Source organism: Apodemus sylvaticus, chromosome 4 (genome assembly GCF_947179515.1).
Source record: "Apodemus sylvaticus chromosome 4, mApoSyl1.1, whole genome shotgun sequence".
In the NCBI taxonomy this organism is placed as follows: Eukaryota; Metazoa; Chordata; class Mammalia; order Rodentia; family Muridae; genus Apodemus; species Apodemus sylvaticus.
The window spans coordinates 46,099,443-46,120,173 of NC_067475.1; the positions used below are offsets into that span (position 1 = coordinate 46,099,443).

General features: G+C 42.5%; 1 protein-coding gene across 1 annotated transcript in view; it reads left to right on the plus strand.

The window, feature by feature from the left end:
• Positions 1–701: 701 nt before the first annotated feature.
• Palmd (palmdelphin) overlaps positions 702–20,731 on the plus strand; it is a 49,215-nt gene continuing 29,185 nt past the window's right edge. The window contains exons 1-2 of the mRNA XM_052179344.1: positions 702–1,248; positions 16,135–16,215. Of these exons, the coding sequence (XP_052035304.1) occupies positions 1,204–1,248; positions 16,135–16,215 (126 nt within the window). The 5' untranslated portion in view covers positions 702–1,203. The remainder of the gene's footprint in view (positions 1,249–16,134; positions 16,216–20,731) is intronic.

Here is a 20,731-nt window from a genome sequence, read left to right on the forward strand (position 1 = left end):
CCACATCAAAATGCACTTAAAGAATAGGTAGGAAAAAGAAAACAAAGTCAGTTGCAATGCTTCCTGGTCTCTGCTTTGACCTGAGTTTCACCGGGCTTCACTGCCTTCCTCTAAAGGGCAGGGACTGTCCACGCAGTGTGACAGAATCTAGGCACACTGTCATATAGGCTGGAGCCTTGCGCTTGCATAACTGCAGGGGTCAAAATGGGCACCTTCCTGAAACTGAAGATTGTCGTTTTTGAATGGGGTCCAAAAAAGGTGCTGCTGCATTCCCCAGATATCCAAAGATGGCACCAAGCACTCCCAGGAGCCAGCTTTTGAATACGAGCACTGCAATGCCTTTTCTTTTCTTTTCTTCTTTCTTTCTTTCTTCCTTTCTTTCTTTCTTTTTTGGGGGGTGGTGGTGGTGGTGGTGGTGGTGGGTTTTGTTGTTGTTGTTTTTCTTTTTGCAAGACGGATGGACGGACGGATGACAGAAGGCTGCCCTGTGACTTTGCGAGGGGAGCTGAGCTCAATGCAAATATTCTGCTCTGAGAGTTCTTAGGTAACTAAAGGAGCTGAGGAAGGATGACAAACAAGTGACTTAGCACTTCTGCCCCAGTCCTCTCTCTCTCTCTCTCTCTCTCTCTCTCTCTCTCTCTCTCTCTCTCTCTCTCTCTCACACACACACACACACACACACACACGCGCGCGCGCACACACACACACACCTCTGAGGCCAGAGTGAGGTAAACTAAGCGAGGTAACTTTAAACACACAGGCTCACAGGAAAACCTGGGCTGCGCTGACACTCAGGCACGCCAGCTCCCTGCTCCACTCCTGGCAAATAATGACTTGGGTAAGGAACGGTTAATAAGAGAATGTGTCTCGCTAACCGTACACAGTACAACAAAGAGCTGGCAGCCCCTGAAGGAAAAGGGCTTGTGCGGCTGCCGTTCAAACTTGTCAGTCAACTCGTGCCAGCAGCCTCAGCGTCTGCCTCCCCAGCACACCCTCATTACATGTGTCTGTCTGGCCTCATCTGTGCATCGGCTCCGAGCCGCTCCTGACAATTCCGAATTCTCTGCCTTTCTCCCTGGTGCAAAGAGCGGATTTCTCTCCCGTTGTCTCTTCTGTCATCTCCAGCTCCTCTCCCCAAGGACGCACCTTGATTTATGGTAGCTTGGGACTTCCTTCAGCGTCTGCCTGTCCTTGACTTCTAGAATGGAAGAAGCTGAGCTGGTGAAGGGAAGACTCCAGGCCATCACAGTAAGTCTGAATAGAGTTTTCCGTCATTAAGGTGGTTGCTTACACGAACGGCACCAGCACGGTTGCTAGCTGTCCTTGTCTCCCCGTCCTCACAACTGGAGAAACAAAACTGAGCTTTCGTGGACTCAGGGCTGTTTCTCTTAACCCTTGTGACCCTCCATGACACTAGGGCTTCAGAACCTGAGATCAAGGGAACTGTTTCTGGAATTTACAGATGGTGTCTGAATTTTAAAGGACAATCAAGAGTTGTTTGTTTGTTTGTTTGTTCTTGTTCTTAAGTAGTTTGTAAACTCTCCTTACTTTCTGTGGATATTTGAGTTTAGTTTTTTTCCTCGAATTCCTTCTATCTGACGAATGTTTTTATAGATACCCAACTGGAAAACTTTTCAAAGCAATGCATATAACCCCCCAAAGTTCGTTCATTTGTTTGTTTCTTTGTTTGTTTTAAAAGGGGGGTGGTAAATCAAGAGGAAGAAAATCTGAAACTTTTTTATTCATTGTGTCAAAGTATATTAGAGAAAAACCTAACTGAATTAAAGTAAAATTTGGTATATATATATATATATATATATATATATATATTTCAAGCGAAGTGTTAAACAGGAGAAAAGTGGTGAAGGCACGCATCAGAGTAATTCCCGCAGATCAGTTTTCCAGTACAGAAGTACAGACATAGCCCGAATAAGATCTCAATACAGGAATGCCATGCATGAGATGGATTTGGAAAATATTTCCCTAATTCCGGGAAGAAAAGTAGTACATTTGATGTTTGTTCTGGGAAAGAATCAAAGCAAGAAATGAATCTCTTTTCTTAAATACCATTCTTTCTCATTTGCTTCCAAACTGCTTTATGTGGCGATAACTTGGAAGTCTCTGACCCAGTCATCTATCACCATTAGCTGTAACTTCTGAAAGAATTTTTGAGGAAAAGCAAATCCACACCCTTGTGCAACACATTTTCTGACACTGAAATTAACTGTCAGAAAAGAAGTAACTACTTTCTGAAAAACTGATACTAAATCAAGGTAGATAAGAGGTTATCCAACTCCTTGCTCTTCAAATTCTCATGATTAATTAAGCAAATCCTAGTTTAAGTTTTGTTCACACACACATACACACACACACACACACACACACACAGTAAGAAAGGATAAATAAAAAACTACTTTCTTCACCAGTGAAAAGGAACCAAGTCTATTGATGAGCCTGGGCACGTGTCTATAGAGAGCACTTTTTAATTTCTGAATTCTTATTACTGTATTTTTTCCTTTCATTAAAAAACACCCTTGGCCTGAATTTTTGTTTGTTTTGTTTTGTTGTTAAATCCAGCCTCGGCTTCAGCTGTCCTCCTAGAAGGGACAGGAACTCCACTGTTCTCTGTTGTTCTTGGCATGGTCCTTGCACATTACAGCTGTTGGCTAAAGGTTACTTCACTGTGCCGTGTGAGTTGTTCAGAACTAGGTTCCATTTTTCCCCCATAGCTTTTATCTCCTAAATAATCAGATGAAGCAATGTACTTGATGACATACACACATCACCTTCTTCTGCGCTTCTGCTACTGAACTAGGGAACGTCATATTTTAAGGTCTTGTTACGTGTGGTTTATAGCTTAGACCGTTTGGTGAAAGTAACTGGTCCAAATAGATGGTGGTGTATGGTTATTCAGAAAGCCAAGGAATGTTCACTGAGGGTTCAGACGCAATTAGAGACAGAAGGTAGGTCAAAATGCCTTAAAAGGAATTGGGTAAATTGGCAGGTTCCTGAATATAGAAATATTTTCACTATTAAAATTAATATTAACTTTTTAAATTATCCCACGAGCCCAAACATATCCCATTAGAGTTAATGAAGTCTTTGAAGTACAATCACAAAGTTCAGCTTGAAAGTAAAATTCTTGCTTAAAGCCTGTAGGATAAAAACTGGCAAAAGTTTATAGGAATGAATTTCCATTAGCCTACACCTCACAGGGCTTGGTCACATTTGTCACCACCTAGAGGGGAAATGGAGTAGTTCCTCCTCCGTGACCATGGAAACAATACAACCACTCTCCTGCTGGACACCCTGGGAAATGCCAGCTTTCTCCACCCTGGCCTTGCCCAGGAAGCCACCCCCGCTATTCCTTCTTCCTAGGAAAAGAAAACACACCGTACCCAGGGAACTTTCAAGAGTTATCTCATTTTTGAAAGGCATTAAAATTACAAGAGCTCAGAGGTAGTCATTTAACTGCTCTCCTACACTGAAATAATTTTTATATATATCGATGACAGCAACAGACGTTAATTCCCTAAGACACCAAGATTCAACAACACAGAGACGTCACTGTAAAAGGACAAGAACAACTAGTGTTGGCATTGCAAGGGCTGCTGCTTAATTTTTTTTTATTAAATTATGATCCTCTAACTCCCGGCAATAAAATGAAATAAGCTGCAAATATTGTGTTTACTCCACACGGGGTTTCATGTAACTAAAAAGGTATTCTTTTTGCTACAAATAATTGAAAAAAAAATCATCGCCATATAATTTGGCTGAACCAAGTGACATTACTCTAAAAATATTGTAACCCGGTAGTGATCCCACTCATTTCCCAGACCAGTAAATTTCATTTTAAGATTGTTCATACATTTTCTCAATGATGTAAAGACAACGAAGGCCAAATTATGAAAGGACTCAGAAAGGATTATTTTAAATAGAGCATTAGAGTCTGGATGCTCCAAAATGACTCTTTTATTTAATTACCCTCACATTCTACCTCCACTATTCCACCCCCAAAGCAACTCCTCATTTGCTAAACTGATAACCAAAACACTCGTAAGCCAATGAGTCCCATTTGCACTGATTAAACATTGTACTTGGAACCTCAAAAGTCTCTTGGAGCTATTTTCAAGTCAGTATACACTTAACAAATAACTGATTTTTATACAGACAAAGAGCCGTCGAAATAGATTTTTAATAGACTTTTACCCACTATGTAGCCCTGGATGACTTGACACTCACAATGTAGACCAGGCTGACCTTGAACGCATAGAGATCTGCCTGCTTCTGCCTCCAAAGTTAAAGGCGCCAACACACCCAGCATGAAACTGGAATTTAGTGTTATTGGAAATGGTGATAGCACATTCTCCATTATTTTGAGGGGTGTGGAGAAACGCAGGTCACACTGACACAGATCACTACAGAGCTACTCTCTGGAAGTAAGCAGAGGCCATGGTGAAGAACAAAAGCCAAATCCTGGGTGGGCTCCCAGAGAACAGAAAGATCCCCCTTTAGATGAGTAACTCCAGTCAGTCTATCTCCCCTTCCACAGGGAGCACATTGCTGTATCTTCATTATTCAGGGAATACTGGGAAATGCAGCACTTAATATGGAAGTACTCCAATGGAAATGCTCCTACATCTTACCTATCTGGAGATTATAGACTTGTGAATGCAGGGCATTCTGGGAAATGTTGTGATGAAGTCTGAGAACTAGTGCAATTTGCAGAGAACAGACTCGATTAGGAGAAAAGGGGCGCTGGGTTAGCTGACGTGTTGCTTCTCACTGAACGGCTTAGCTTTGATGATTAAGGACGTGCCCATCCACTCGTCTGTTCACACTTTTATTCGATTTGTAATTGTATATTGAGTTGTGTGCATTTAAACGGAAAGTTTTATGAGGAGACTCTAAGACATCGACATGAGAATGGAAACAGGCTGCAGTTGCGAGTGGAGAGGTGGAGTGGTTGGGGCAGAGGGCTCCTAAAGAGGGTAACACCGGGGCACAGGCATGAAGGAGGTGGACTCTGTCGAAAGCTAGACCCCAGGAGGAATCTGAAGCCAGAGCACCTGCTGAGGCCTCCCTCCCTTTGGCAAAGTCCTGACACGGCAATCTGAGCAATGAGTCAGATCTGTGGGCCAAAGCTGCCCATGACGTAAAACAATAAGGCTCTCTCACATTTCCCTGGAGCCACTCCTAGTTCTTTCCACTCCCAGTGAATATTTTCTTGACTTGTAAATATAGGAATTTAGGAGTTCTTGCATAAACCAGGAGAAATTTAAAATTTTCCCAATTTAAAAATAAAGCATATTAAAATCATAACCTAATACTAATTTTCCACCTCTTTAGTCCTTCCAATCATCTTGTTAAGTTTCTGTCAATATTTGGGAATTGTCTAATTGCTAACAAAGTAACTAATCATCCAAAAATAGAACTTCCTGTTAAAACGTGCAGGCTCCAGCACAGAATCAAAATGCAAGGACCCAATATTTGAGATTTCAAGGCAGTGACACCAAAATATTAGAATCACAGCTGACTTTTTCCGGTCACACTGTCTCTTGTGACTTCACAGACCACGTGCCCAAGAAACCATTCCTGTTTGTGTGTTCCAGGACCAGCCTATCCACCCTGTTCATTTACTTAGGCAAATTAAACAGTGATTCACAGAACAAGCCAACCTGGTTATTGACTAACTGTATACGTCTTAATAGTGTCTGGGCCACTGGTATAGTCTTGTGTAGAGGTTTGAAGACTTGGTATTTACAAGAGTGTGTAATGCACCATTGTTAAGCATACCTCTGAGTTAAGACAAAGCTACAAAGACAGCTCCAATTTGTCCATGAGTGTGAAGACACAGCCCTCTCCTAAAGAGGCCCTGTGCCAAAACCTTCCAACAATGAAGCCCTGCAGTTTTCCACAGTGCCGTACCAAGATTACATGCGTCTTCCAGAGAAGGAGAGGTTTCTTCAAACAATGTGCCAGGCCATCTTTCTTTGCCAAACATAACACCCACCGACATAAGAGGTCATGGGATGAGGTACAATACTTTTGATAGCTCATTAAGGAAACTGGTTTTTGTGTTTTGTTTTTTTTTTTTTTTTTGAGAAGGTTTTTTCCAATGTGCTACGGAATGATAAATCTGCCCTGTTAGATCATCTGCTGACAGAATTTCTTGGCCCTCACTGGATAGTCTAAAGAAAAATGTGTTTCTTTAGAAAACTATGACTAAAACAAACTCTAGTTTGAGCATTCGGCTACAGTCTAAACAAATGTCGAATATTTCAGTGCTAATATTGACACAGATTTCCACTTTCCCATCCTCAGGTCTCAAACCATACTCATGATGAGAGTTGTGAGTGGGACAAGAAAAGTCCCGGGTGGGTGGACTCTTCACTGAACAATGTCTTCTAACACAAATGATTTCCCGACCACCTGTGTAATCTCCTCCCACTTCCCTCTGTCTGCCATGAGAGGAAGTGAGCAAAGACACCCTAGTGCCACCTCAGAAGCACTTGGGACTGTTTTACAAAGGTCTGAAGGACTCAAAGTCAGGTCTCAAAAATATACACTGTTCCAACCTCCATCACCCCTCCCCGCCACCTCATACCCATTGTAGTCATTTCTCTCCTGCCAGGATTGATTAAATCCAGGACATCTTTGCATCTTTCAGCCACTCCAACAATGAACTCAACAGTAGCTGAGATATAATAATAATAATAATAATAATAATAATAATAAGCAAATACCAACAGTTGTGAAGTAGAGGGACAAGCTAATCATGTGGCCTACTAATACAATTTTTTTTTCTTACCGAAGACCCAGTCAATTTTATCAGATCCTCTTAATAATTCAGGGACTTGTGCTTATTAACTGTCAATATTTGTGATGTCACTGTTCATTAGAGTAAACAAGAAAAGTTAGACAGAGGGGTAAAAGATCAGAGTGCTAAAGTGTGTTAGAATGTGCTGTTAGGTTAGGAAAGGAGATTAAGTTTGCAGAATGCAATGGGGTTTGGAAAAACAGAGCATTTTAATTCGTTCTGTAAGTCGTAGTAACAACCCAAAACCCTTTTGTTGACTTAAAGATGAAGGATCAGTAGCTGGAAAGATGGCTCAGCAGTTAAGAGCACTGGTTGGTCTTCCAGAGGACTTGGGTTGGATTGCCAGAGCCCATATGGTGGCTCCCTTTCCAGGGGACCTAATGCTCTCTTCTAGCTCCTGAAGCACGATGCTCTTCGTACATAGACAACCACACAAGCAAACCACACGTAGGCATTTTTTTAAAGATACAAAAATTTTTTTAAAAAAAAGCATAAATGACAATAAAATATAAAATTCAACCTATGTTATTTGTATAGTAAGAGAAATTAGGTGTGCCTTGACCCAGCGCGGGAATCATCATAGGACCCGGACACCAGTGGTTTCCTTCTGGGCATTCTCATCCTCTTTATTCATGCACAGTTGAGGCATACCCAGCACTTCCGGTGTGGGGAGGCTCCGGACGCTTTTCCCTGTGGGAACAACTCATTGGGTTTATTCCTTCTGTTCATCCACTAAGGCTCCAGCCACTGGGGCCACGCGGTTTTACTTTATGATCTTTCAAGTTTCCTGAAAACATTTTTAGTAATAAAACACCAGTCCACTCTTACATCATCCTTGATAACTTGATACCGAAAGTTACCTGGGTAGTTTCGTTTATGTTTGTTGAATTTAGTTTCAGTTTTCCATCTGTCCTCTTGCAGAGCACTGCTTTAAAAAAAAATGCTAAGAGAGTTGACTTCAAGAAAGTAGTTCACTTGGTAGATGCTTGCTGATCACTCCTGAGGAGTTAATTTTAACCCCCAGAACCGGCTACCAACGCCCTGTTGTGGGAGGGTATGCTTGTGATCCTGGGAGAGTAGAAAAGGGCAGATCCTGGGGCCTCACTGACAAGTCAGCCCTAAGCCAATGAGAAAGCTTGTCTTAAAAACCAAGGTGTGTGGAATCTGGAGAATGATTCTCAAGGTCCTCTAGCCTTCATATGCACATGCGCACATGTGTACATGCACACACACACACACACACACACACACACACACACACACACTAGTCAATTTCAAATTAATATTCTTTTCTTTAATATTTCCACAAACTTTCAAAACATTCTGAATTTTTTTTTAATTCCTGTGGTAAGATACCTGAGAGGCCAACTAAGGGAAGAAAGATTTATTACAACTCAGAGTATCAGGAGTAGAGGCCTCTGGTGCTTGGCTCCAGCGCTTGGGCAGAGAACCCTGATGGTTGAGAGGAAAGAACTGAGCATCCAGAGTCTTCACAGGCACCACCACCCCCAACAGCCCACTTTGCCTGTGGGTTGCAACCCCCTTGGGGGTCAAATGACCTTTTCACAGGGATTACCACAGACCATTGGAAAATGCACATTATGATTCATAACAGTAGCAAAATTACAGTTATGAAGTAGTAACGAAAATAATTTTTTATGACTGGGAGAGGTCACCACAACCTGAGGGACTGTGCTAAGAATCGAAGCAGGAGGAGGGTAGAGCCCATTGCTCTAGCTAGTCTCTCCTCCTGAAGATCCCAGCACCTCCCACACCAGTGCCACCAGCTGAGGACTGAGCAATCACCACAGGAGTCCATGGGGAACATTCCATATTCACACCACAACAACCAGGCTTTGTTTAAAGCCATAGCAAAACCACGCAATATCACATGCCCATGACCTAGGTGCCTTGGTTCCTGGGCTTTTCCATAGACATCATAGAAATAAACACAGTCCCAACCTCACAGAGATCTGAGGAATAATAAATAAATTAATGTGTTTATGTGCATTAGGTGGTTCCTGACACAGTGTTAACCTTTTTCTTTTCTTTTTTCTTTTTTCTTTTCTTTCTTTTTTTTTTTTTTGAACTTCCATAATCCTTAATTATCTCTGGATCTTGAAATAATTAAACCACACAAGGGAGAAAAAGTGGCTTTCAAATATTTGGGCTTGTTTTTGTTTTGTTTCAAGTGCTAAGGATGAAGCAAGACCTTTCACGTACTAGGTAAACAGTAACATTAAGTAAGTTACATCCTCACCCTAAGCCTTTACAGGATCAAATCCTACCTGCTGGACATTTCTATCTAAATACACCATCCCGTGTTTAAATAAAACTCATTCTACAATGTGTCCAGGGGATAGTCAATAAGTTTACCTGTCTTTGAATACTTTTAATTCACCTTTATACCTCTTCCAAAAATTGGGACATTTGCCATTTTGTGTCATTTGATATTTTTCACTTGGCCCAAGATTGCATCATTTTCATAATTGTGTTTATGAGTTTTTCTTCTCTCTGAATTGAAGCCCACCAGGGTCGCTGTCCGAGGCCCCACTTCTCTCAGGCATCAATTTCCCCTTAGGTACTCCTGTTCTGCTCTTTCTAGGATCACGATCTCTCCCTTAAGTCAAACACATAAAGCAAAATATGAGTGGAACAGTCTCCTTTCATCTGTCATTGTTCTGTGATTCCCGTCTGCATGGATCTGAGTTTTTGCATTATTTTTTTACACTATTAAACATGGTTGCTGCCATTTTATCTTGTGGGAGGCCATTGGGAAGGATCCCCATTAGAAAGTAAAGTACTTAAACTGGCTCATTTTGCTTGATCCTTACCTTTCTTCTCTTCATTGTTGACGAGGTTTTTCACTGTGTTAGGTATTTCCATTTGCTAGTTACCCAGGTCTCGTGATCTGCCTTCCCTGTTGATGTATTGTTTCTTTTTCAAGAATTCTTTTCCAATGCCGGAATCAGAGCCCTGCAGGCTGGGCAAGTGCTCTGTCACTGTGCTATTCCTCCACCCACCTGGAGAATTTTTGAAATAAGTTTTTCCAAGAATTCTTTAAGTCTACTTTCACTAAAATTCAGTAAACTTCTTCCCTGAGTCACAATTCATCTTTTAAGAAATGTTGTGTTTGCCCCTGCCTACAGGTGTACACTCAAGGCCACGGTTACCTAACACATCTTCCACCAGCTCAGCTCATTGGTGGATTTTAAACTCAAATAATCAACTTCTACTGTTCTTCTTCTGATCCTGAGGATAAAAATAACAACAAATGGGTCACGACATCACAAGCTACTCAGCTTCTAGGAGATTGAATCTGAAAACTTTTGTCTAATCAAATGCCCCCATTGCTCTCACCTGCCCCTTCCAGTTTCTTCAGGAAGACACCACAAATGCTCTCTTTCTGCCCAAGTAGAGTCTAGCACAATCAACAGGATGCCTCTTTCTTTACTTTCACCTAAATTTACCTTAGCGCTCTCATGCAGGCTTTTCCCTTCCCTTTGTGGAGATAGTGCAGAGAAGTGAATGGAGCCCAGGACTGGAAATTCATTCTTACCTTCTTACTTATTAAGAAAAAGCTTATTAAGCAAGTTGCTTTACTAGACTACCTAAGATAAACTCTTACTTGTCAAATGAAGTATTAGGGCCATGTGAGCAATAAATCTCGTACAGTTTGCATTACCACAACAAAGTTACTGTTATGACTTTTTGCTTCTTGTAATCTGTTTATCTTCCGAGTGCTTCTTCTCGTCACATGGTCCAATTCATCGAGTTTCATTATAAATAATATCTGACTGAATCTAAAATTTCCTGAGGCCTAAGAGCTTCGTAGAAAATCTTCCTCAGCCTTCCTTCTCGAAGGAATAGGACACCTCAAGACCAAGTTCTCAGCACAAAGATTTATTTGCCCCAGAGAGACAAAAGTCAAGGAATCTGAGACAAGTGAGAGGAAAGAAATGGGGCAAAAGCAAGAGGAACTGGACATTCGCCCAGAGGGACAAGGGACTGCCTCTGGATAGAGAGGAGACAGATGTGGCGTATAGGCAAATGGCAGTTTATAAAGGAAAAGGGGAAACCCCATGATAGGATGAGATTTAATTTTAGCTGGGCATGTAAATTAGGGTAGCCAAAGGAGACTTTTGATTGCTGGACTTCAATACTTTTTCCCTTTTTGTATTGGTTATTTATTTATATTTCAAATGTTATCCCCCTTCTAGATTCCCCCCCTGAAAAATTCCTATCCCATCCTCCCTTCCCCCTGCTTCTATGAGGGTGCTTCCCCCACCCACCGCCGTCAATGCATTGATAGCTGGACCTTAGTGTTCAGCTTCAGGAGGAGGAAGTGGCCACAAAATGGGGAGTAGAGCTTGGTGGATAGCGTTAGGAATGTCATCTAATGATTTGGGGAGAGGGAATTGGGGGGAAGGGCAAAAGACCAGAACTGTTGGCACCGTGTATGCCATGCTCTGGCCTGCTAGAACCCTTTAGTTCTCTCATAAGACAGTATAGTATCCTCAAGCCCGGCAGTGGTGGTGCATGCCTGTAATCCCAGCACTTGGGAGGCAGAGGCAGGCGGATTTCTGAGTTTGAGGTCAACCTGGTCTACAGAGTGAGTTCCAAGGCAGCCAGGGCTACACAGAGAAACCCTGTCTCGGAAGGAAGAAAGGAAGGAAGGAAGGAAGGAAGGAAGGAAGGAAGGAAGGAAGGGAGGGAGGGAGGGAGGGAGGGAGGGAGGGAGGGAGGGAGGGAGGGAGGGAGAGAGAGAGAGAGAGAGAGAGAGAGAGAGAGAGAGAGAGAGAGAGAGAGAGAGAGAGGGGAAGGAAGGAAGGAAGGAAGGAAGGAAGGAAGGAAGGAAGGAAGGAAGGAAGGAAGGAAGGACGAAAGAATTCTCGACATACTCTCATCCATCTCCCAAAGTTTCCCTTCCTTCATCTGCAGCTCAGAGTCTTCTTTTCATCTCCCTCCATCTTTATTCCCAGTTTCTAACACCAAGCTTCTCCAAGTAGCCCCAGGGGCACCTCCAACTCCTCCATAGGGAACCCCAATCTTCTGCCCTTCTCCAAGAAGAAGTGAGTGTCACGTTTCTGTGAATAAAACCCTCTTTTCTGCCACTTAGCACTGATCTTTGTCTCTGCCCCCCCCCCCACGTGTCTCAGGATCCACTGATTCTGCCTCCTCTGGCCGAGTATTCACGGTCTTCTTGCAATAGTCCAGCCAGGTTTCCCTTCAACTCCCCACAGCACAATGAGGCTATGTTCAACTTCTAAAACCAGGAGTTTAACCGTTCTTCTTTTCTCCCTGAAAACTCTTCATTGCTTGCTATCTCAGCTATAAATAAGTTCCAGGCCCCTTGTCATGGTGACTCAAGAGTTCCCATTAGCAATCTGTTCTGTTCTTGTTATTTATTCTTAGTTTATTGCATGCTACTCTGTATATAGAAATTTAGATTTCATATTTGCTGTTCCAAATAATGTCCAGTGTTCCCATTTCAGACTCTGGCTCGCACTGAACTTTTGACTGGAGTGCCCTGTCTCCCCATTCTCTAGTCCCCAGCCTCCACCCAGGCTGGCCCAGAGCTGCTCCTAATCACATCAGCTAGAATCTGGAAGCTCTCCCAGGCTCTCATAGGACCTTCCTTCTGCCTAAGTAATGACTGTCACTATGTTTTTCAGACTGTAATTTCTTATAGAAATTATTTTTCTTCTTCTTGAGAATATGAGTCTTAGAAAAAGTCTCTACTTCTGAATTAGTAAGTATAGTGTGTGTGTGTGTGTGTGTGTGTGTGTGTGTGTGTGTGTGTGTGTGTGTTGGGTGTTTGTGTGAGTGCAGGTGCGTGCATGCCATTGTGCGCATGTGGACATGTGGAGGTCACAAGACAATTTTTAGGAGTCAGTCCTCTCCACCTTGTTAAAGCAAGGGTCTCTCCTGCCTCTGTCTCCCATCTTACCAGAGGAAACCAGAGGAATTACAGATGTGTGCTATCACATCTGGATTTTTAATTTTTTTTAAGACAGGGTCTCTCTCTATAGCCCTGGTTCATGCTGACCAAGCTGTGCTCAAACTCACAGCGATCTGCCTGCCTCTGAATCTTGAGCACTGGAATTAAAGAAATGGGTGCCATTATACCTAGTCTGGCTTGGCCTGGCAGGTTTTTTTTTTTTGGGGGGGGGGGTGTCTGTGAAACCCTGACTGTCCTGGAACTCACTATGTAGACCAAACTAACCTCAAACCCACGGGAGATCTGCCTGCCTCAGCAACCCGAGTGCTGGGATTAAAGGGGCACCACTATGCCCAGCTGGCCTATTTTTTCTTTAAATGTGATTTATGGAGGTCAAACTTAGGCCATCAGGCTTGCATACTAAACACTTTTTACTCACTGAACCATCTTGCCAGCTCTCAATACTTTTGAAACACTGCAAAACTCCTACTGATATGAATATTATATTTGTACATAAGTATCTAAGTATTGAATAAATTAATAATAAAATAACAATATAAATCCTGCCTGGAAGAATCAATCATATATGATTATTACTGATCAATAATTAATCAACAACATCTCTACAATATATTCTCAAGTTTTATGCTTGCTTTTATGAAATACAAGATCGGGTTATAATATCTTTGAATACTGTGTGGACATCATGACTTTCAGTTGCACAAAGTGAATAGATTAATTTTCAAAATGAGATGAGCCGAGTAAAGCAGCCAAAATCCAGGCAGTTGCTCACAGAACGAATGTCTAATTTATCAAAAAGTCTAACTGTATACAGACAATGAAATCAACAATAAAAGTCATGAGGAATAGCCACAATAATAAATGTCTGGCATGCCGAATCTTATGCTAGGAAAATTTGAGGAAGCAGGTAGCACTGAACGCCTGGATTTTTTCCTCCATGCTTACTTAGTTGGGGAGGGTCTAGCTGGCTGGTAACTTCCTGTATAGTAGCTGTAGCGTTCTGTGTAAAACTTTAGGTTGACTCACATTATATGTGGCAATATGAAAACTAAATTGTTCCCAAAGTGATGCTTACATATTACTATCAAACTTGGCAAAGGAATAATAATTTACTACTCATTCGTACCTTATAAGAAATAAAAATCCACTCCTATCTTAAAATAGGCTCATGCTCTACCCTTCCCACCTGCTTGACTGACGGGAGAGAGGTCTCACATTACCTCCAAGGGACAAAACACTAGTATTCCCAAGCAACACTTGCATAATCCCCATGTTGCCAAAACATTTAGAAGTCCCGCCTCTGCCTACCCACAGTTTCCACTCCTTGATTGCTAACACCAGAGAAAATCAGCAGAACCTGGCAGCCACGGAGAGTAGGGAGGTGCCCTTGGCTTCTGGCTTCTGCGGTCGCTGAACCACACATCCTGGGCTCCTCTGGAGAGGAGTGAGGAGTGTCACCCCTAGGAAATATACTAATAATGGGTGCCACTCCTGACGCCCCTGTCTGTCCTGAGGCTACCTCCTGGGGCTTCAGAGGACAGAGACAGTGGGGCTTGCTCAAGGAATTTCCTACTTGAGAAACGCTACAGTGGTCCTGATTAAGAGTGCCGAAGCTGATCACAAGTTGTCTGGGTTCAAATCCTGACTCCATCACTTGGTATTTATGAGAATTTGAATAATTAATCTCCCTCAAACATCCATTTCCCCATAAAAATTATTATGATATATCTTTGTTATTATAAGTTATATATTATAGTGATATAGTGCCTACGGGGAGCTAAAATGTATGGCACAAACAAAATACGACTAATATTTGCTCAATGACAAGAGAATTGGCTCACAGAGTTTTTACAGAACATGGGGACCAATGGCTGGGCCACATGCACCTCCCTCGCCTCCCCCCAAAAAAACTAAAATTTTAAAAAGTGATTATAAAGACCCAAGCTTGTTTGCTGCCTAGTTATTTTTTTTCCCAAAAGTACTGTTTATAAAAATTTTAAAAAGTGACGTTGATGAGGTCTCATATTCTTCCTGCACACAAAGGGAAACCCGGCGCCGCAGCTGCAGAACAACGTGTTGTTTTTCTTCAACAAATGTACCTGAACCTCCACATCAAAAATGAAGGGTTTTTAATCTTCAAAGGGCTCGCATCAGGAGGCCGTGTACTTGTTTCAGTAATGCTGCCAGATACTCTCAGACTCTTCCTTCTGCATTAGCTCCTGACCTGGCCTCAGAATTTTTTTTTCAGATGGCTTTGTAAGACAAACCCTTATAATTAAAATGGAGAATGATATCACCTCAGGTTTTTTCTTCTTTTTTTAATAAGAAAATAAGGATTTTTTTTATCCTTTTAACTTGGCTAATCAAATGTATCGATTGTAAACGATGTATCTCTAAGGCATTTGGGATCTGTGGAAGTCAAACATGAGCCAGATGCTTTCTGTATGAATGCTGAGTTATGGAGTTACTTATTTGATATTCCTGAGCAGACTCCTCGTGAGCACTGAGAACTTTCACGGCCCCTAGTTTGTCCAGTGTTCACATCTTACAAGGCAGGTTTCAGTTTCCCCATATCGCAGACAAGATCCATGAGGCACCATGGGATTCTGTCTAATGACTGAAGCAGAATAATGGAGTGTCAGAAAGCAAACCCGGACGGACTGCCTGGTCAGTGTGTGTGCTGTGTGCCAGAGGCTAGAACCTAAAAGTCCCACCACTCTGCTCTTTTGTGGTGGTAGAGGTTGTAAGGTTGTTGCTCCATTGATTGGCTCCTTGGTTCATTCACTGAGGCAATTTGACAAAAAATATGTATTTCCATGAATTATTGTCGTCACCTCAGGTAACGGAGAACGGCGTTATCTAAGCTCTGTTTCTTCATTGTCCGCCTCTTACACAACAAGGAAGCCACCCCTCTCTCTAACTTCCTCACTCTCTGAGGATCCGCTCCCTATCCTGTTTTCTACATGTGTAGGCCTTTCACCCAGCACCGGCTTCAACCTGTGCCAGGAGCAGTCTCCTCTGGCCCAGTTTCAAAACTCTCTCCTTAAACCCAGCTTCTTCTGTCACTTTCCTCCCTAACTATTTCATCAGCCTAGGGAGAAACAGGGCAAAGAGAAAGAAGGATGGCGAAACTCCCAATGAAACACATTTTTGTGTTATTTTACCTAGGCTGATTCTGTTTTGTCACCTCCCCCATCACCATCGCCCCCAACTTCTCTCTCCTTTCCAGGATAGCTTCTTACCAAGGCCAAAATGTACAGCTGCCCAGCCCTTCAGACCAGGATGACCTCTAGATCACATGCCTGTGTAAACTTTTAAAATTAATTACATTCAAACTTTTCTTTAATTTCAGGATAAAAGGAAGATACAGGAAGAAATCTCACAGAAGCGTCTGAAAATAGAGGAAGAAAAATTGAAACACCAACATCTGAAAGTGAGTAGCATCTGACTTCCATTTTCTTTCAATGGTTTTGTGTTCAAATAGCCTGACACCGTTCACAAACCCACCCGCAGGACAGATGTTTTAGGAGAGGATTTCCTAGGTTAGGTCTACCACCTTTCTAATCATCAGAGAAGAAGCCAGGAGGCCACTGATTTGTAAATGCGAGTAATACCTTTTAGCAAACCTGGGGAAGATTGGAAACCTGGTCTTGTTGCTTCTGTAAGTTAGTGAAGAGTTTCCGAACCTTCCTCAGTAACCTTGAGAATCTGGCCTGGCCGCAGCCTTGTTGAACATCCCTGGGGAGTAAAGCCAGCTAGGAAGTTCCTTTTGAAATCAATGAAAGGCCAACCCTTCCCCAGAGGCTGCAGAGCAGACAGTGTCTCGCCTGGTCAAGGATGCCTGTGTTCCAAAGCTCCCCGCAATGAATCCAATGTTGTTTGCATATGGTTGGGTTTCTCTTTTGTTTTGACAGAACATGAGGTCATAACCATAAATAAATCTCCATTTGAAAACTCAGACTTTACATCTTCCCCAGGGTGTGGTCATTCTGTAATTAAAGCACACTGGGTTTCAACATTCTATTACGTAGTTTGAGCCAGGGGATCCAAATAAAGACAAACAGGAGCTCCTTGTGAATAGGCCCAAGCAGGAAACTGTTCTTATCTGGCAGGGCTGCTATCAATAGATCGAAACAAATTCCCTCAATGAACAATGCCACACAGTCATAAGATGCACAAACCTAAACTCACCAGATTCAGCTAAATCCATTTTTCTAACGGAAAAAGTGTCACCCTCTGAAAAGGCAGATCATTCAGGATTCTGGTTAGCCTTGGTCCTCTGAATTCTGCTGACTCCTGTGCTCCCATCGAAGGTGATATATCTGCTCTTTGATAGATAGCTGGAAGTCACAGTTAACCTGCTAGCCTTACAAAGTGGCACACTGAATTTGTGTTGAGGAGGAGACACACTCAAATACAATATGTACACCCAGAAAAATCAATGAAATAAAAACAAAACTTAGCAACTCGAATGAAGTCAGTCAATTCTCAAACACTGCTTGAGACTGATCCAGACTTATTTCTCTCTCTCTCCTTCTCCATCTCCCTCTCCCCCTCCCCGTGCCTCTTCCCTCCCATATACACACACATACACAGTTTTGGTCTCACATTAAAGAGTTTCCTACTTCAAAGTAAGCAAATGTATCTCTGGAACTCAATGACTACTACCCTTGCCGTATAGAAGGTCATGTAACTGCCAAGCTCACAGTAACAGCTTGTTTGAGGAAGTAAGTTTCACACAGAGAAAGACTAACTCAATCAAAGATCCATTTCTAAGGTGGCCTCTATGACAGTACATTGTCAAAATCAGACACAACAGGAATAAATAGTCTTTCCTATTAATGTGCTTTCTGAAAGCAAGGATCGTCTTCTAATCTAATCAATGCTGTTCCCAAGCTTCGGACTGCTGTTCGCTGTGGTGCAGATTCTATACTGCACCATACAAATGAACCCTCGTCAGCGGTACACTCTGTCCCAGGGCCTGCCTGCACCTGAAGGAAGATGCTTTCATTTTTTCTTCTGACCCAAGATGTTTTCTACTTTCCTTCAAGGACCCAACAGGGAGAAGGAGATGAGGTAGAAAAGGAAATAGTGTGTCCTAATTCAAGACATTAAGAATAAATTTAAGAAGACAAGTTAAACGGTTCTGGTCTTATTTAGACTATAAACATTAATTGTGTAAACTGAGGTCATCAAATAAGGTTTTTATAAAGAGGTGGCATTTAAGTAGAGCCTAGGATGATGAGCAGAACTTACAGAGGTGCCTTGTTTACAGGGCCTTTCTGTGAGCAGACATCGATGAAGCACCTATTCCTTTCAAGGTAGAATTCAAAACCATAAAAGTATAACAAAGCTTGCTCTGTGCCTTTAAAATAACGGACATATGACTCATAATGACATTTGTCCTGTGGTCAACATTATCCAGGGAGCACTGACTGCAGAGGGCATGAGGGCAGAGTGTCTGTTTCAACATTCTTCCAGGTTTGCAGAATCGTTGCCTAGTCTAACAGAAACCAGGCCCAATTCCAAAACCAGGCTCAAGAATGTGCAAAAGTATGTTAAAAATCAATTTTATGCTATTTCACCGAGTTATGAAAGTTCTACTGGTGTCATAGCTACCAGCTTATCTATTTTCTTGTCCATCCAGTTGTCCCAGCTCCCAGGACTCTTCACTGCTTTCCTGATGGCAAGCTAGTTCACTGCACGACAGTGGCATGTGTTAAACACACGGCACAGGCACAGACATTTCAAGCTTCTCCTCCTATACAACATGCACACACACACACACACACAGAGAGAGAGAGAGAGAGACAGAGACAGAGACAGAGCGACACAGGCACAGACATTTGCAAGCTTCTCCTCCTATACAACATGCTCACATAGAGAGAGACAGAGACAGAGAGACAGAGAGACAAAGACAGTGAAAGAGAGAGAGCAGCACACTGACTATTTGAGCACTCATGAATATTAACGAATGATGCCTGGACCATTTGCATTTTACACATTCAAATTTCCATGTATGTTTATTAATATCCCAATCAAATAACTCTGAGATATGTGTGCTGCAAACTTCCTTGCCTATAATAGTATTCATCAGTAAAAACAAATATATATATATATATATATATATATATATATATACACATATACACAGTCTATATATTTTTTCTTTTCTATAAGTCCGTTCAACTCATAGAATGAAAAACCAATTTATTCCAAGTCCACTGTAATTGCTGAGTGCAGTGTGATAACACTCAGGAGACCTTTCTGTAAATCCTGACGAGAATGGCTTGCATGTCACTGTATCTCTTGTGGTTTCATTTAGAGATTTTGGTTCCATTATCTGCCTTAGTGGTGATGGTGACTAGACCCAAGTGTTAGCATTTTGTCTAAGCTCCGCCCCACAGTTACCTGGCAACAGCCAGGTCTGCCTGACTCACTATAAAGGGACTGCTTGTCCCTCTCTCTCTCTCTCTCTCTCTCTCTCTCTCTCTCTCTCTCTCTCTCTCATTCTCCTGCTTTTTCTGCTCCCGCTCTCTCCCCATCCCCCTCCTTTCTCTCTACTTCTCTCTCTCTCTCTCTCTCTCTCTCTCTCTCTCTCTCTCTCTGCCTCTACTGCCCTCTTGACTCCCCTCCCCATACCCTGAATAAACTCTATTGTGTAGCACACTGTGCCATGTTGCTGTTCCCTCAGAGGGAAAGGAGCCTCAGCATGGGCCCACCGAGGCACCCCTTCCCCCACACCTCACCACACACCCACCAAACGCATCCCCTCTCTCTCTCTCTTTTTATAAGCACATCACCAGGCCCTCTTCCACATGGCAAGCATCCTACCCGTGCGCAACATCAGCATTCTGTACAGCTCTTGCTTCTGAACCGCACTGTCATGGAGAAGCCAACCTAGTGGTATCACAAGATCTCTGTCTGTCTCATCCAGCTTAGTGCAGCATACTGTGCCATCGGAGTGTTTCTAAGCTCAACAGGCAAGCGAGTGGTAGGGTCTTATGGATAATTCGTAAAGACTAGAACTTACTGATGCATGAGGTTGGTTTGCATGTTATTTAGATTTAAAGGACAGAGAAGATGACTCACTTGGTTAAGTGCTTGCCGTAGAAGCACGGGGACCTAGGTTGAGATCCCCAGCACACATATAAAAATCCAGGCATACCAGTGGGCACCTGCGATCCTAGTTCTGAGAAAGTGAAGACAGGGGCTTGCTGTCAAGCAGTCTGGCCAAATCAGTGAGCCAATCTTGTCTCAAAAATAAGGTAGAGAGCCAGCAGTATGACTTACTGGGTAGAGCTGTTGATAGTCAAGCCTGGTGACCTACATTCTATCCCGGGACCCATGGAGTTGAGGAAGAAAATGCAAGTCGTCTTCTGACCTCCACATTGGGAGCTCAGGTCATATGCACCACCCTAAATAAGTAAAATGTGATTTTAAAAATGCCAAGGTGGAGAGTGAGAGAGGAAGACACTAGCAGTGACCTCTGACCTCCACATTGACCAGCGCATATGTGCATGTGTAGTCACATGCACAGTTATGTACACAGAAACTTGTAAACACTACAGATCATGCATACACACCCACACATGAAATGTAGATGCCTAGAAACTAGCTTCAAAAAAGAATATAAAAGTTTCATAGAAAGAAAAACACCATTATGGAGGCAGGATAATGAGAATTTCTTGTTTGTTTGTTTGTTTGTTTGTTTGTTTGTTTGAGACAGGGTTTCTCTTTATAGCCCTGGCTGTCCTGGCCTGGAACTCATTCTATAGACCAGGCTGACCTCGAACTCAGAAATCTGCCTGCCTCTGCCTCCCAAGTGCTGGGATTACAGGCGTACACCACCACGTCCAACAGTTTTTATTGAAACATTTTTATCCTGCTTTCTTTTTTAACTTTACTTTGCCCACTATTACAATCCACAAATTTTGAAGGTGACATGA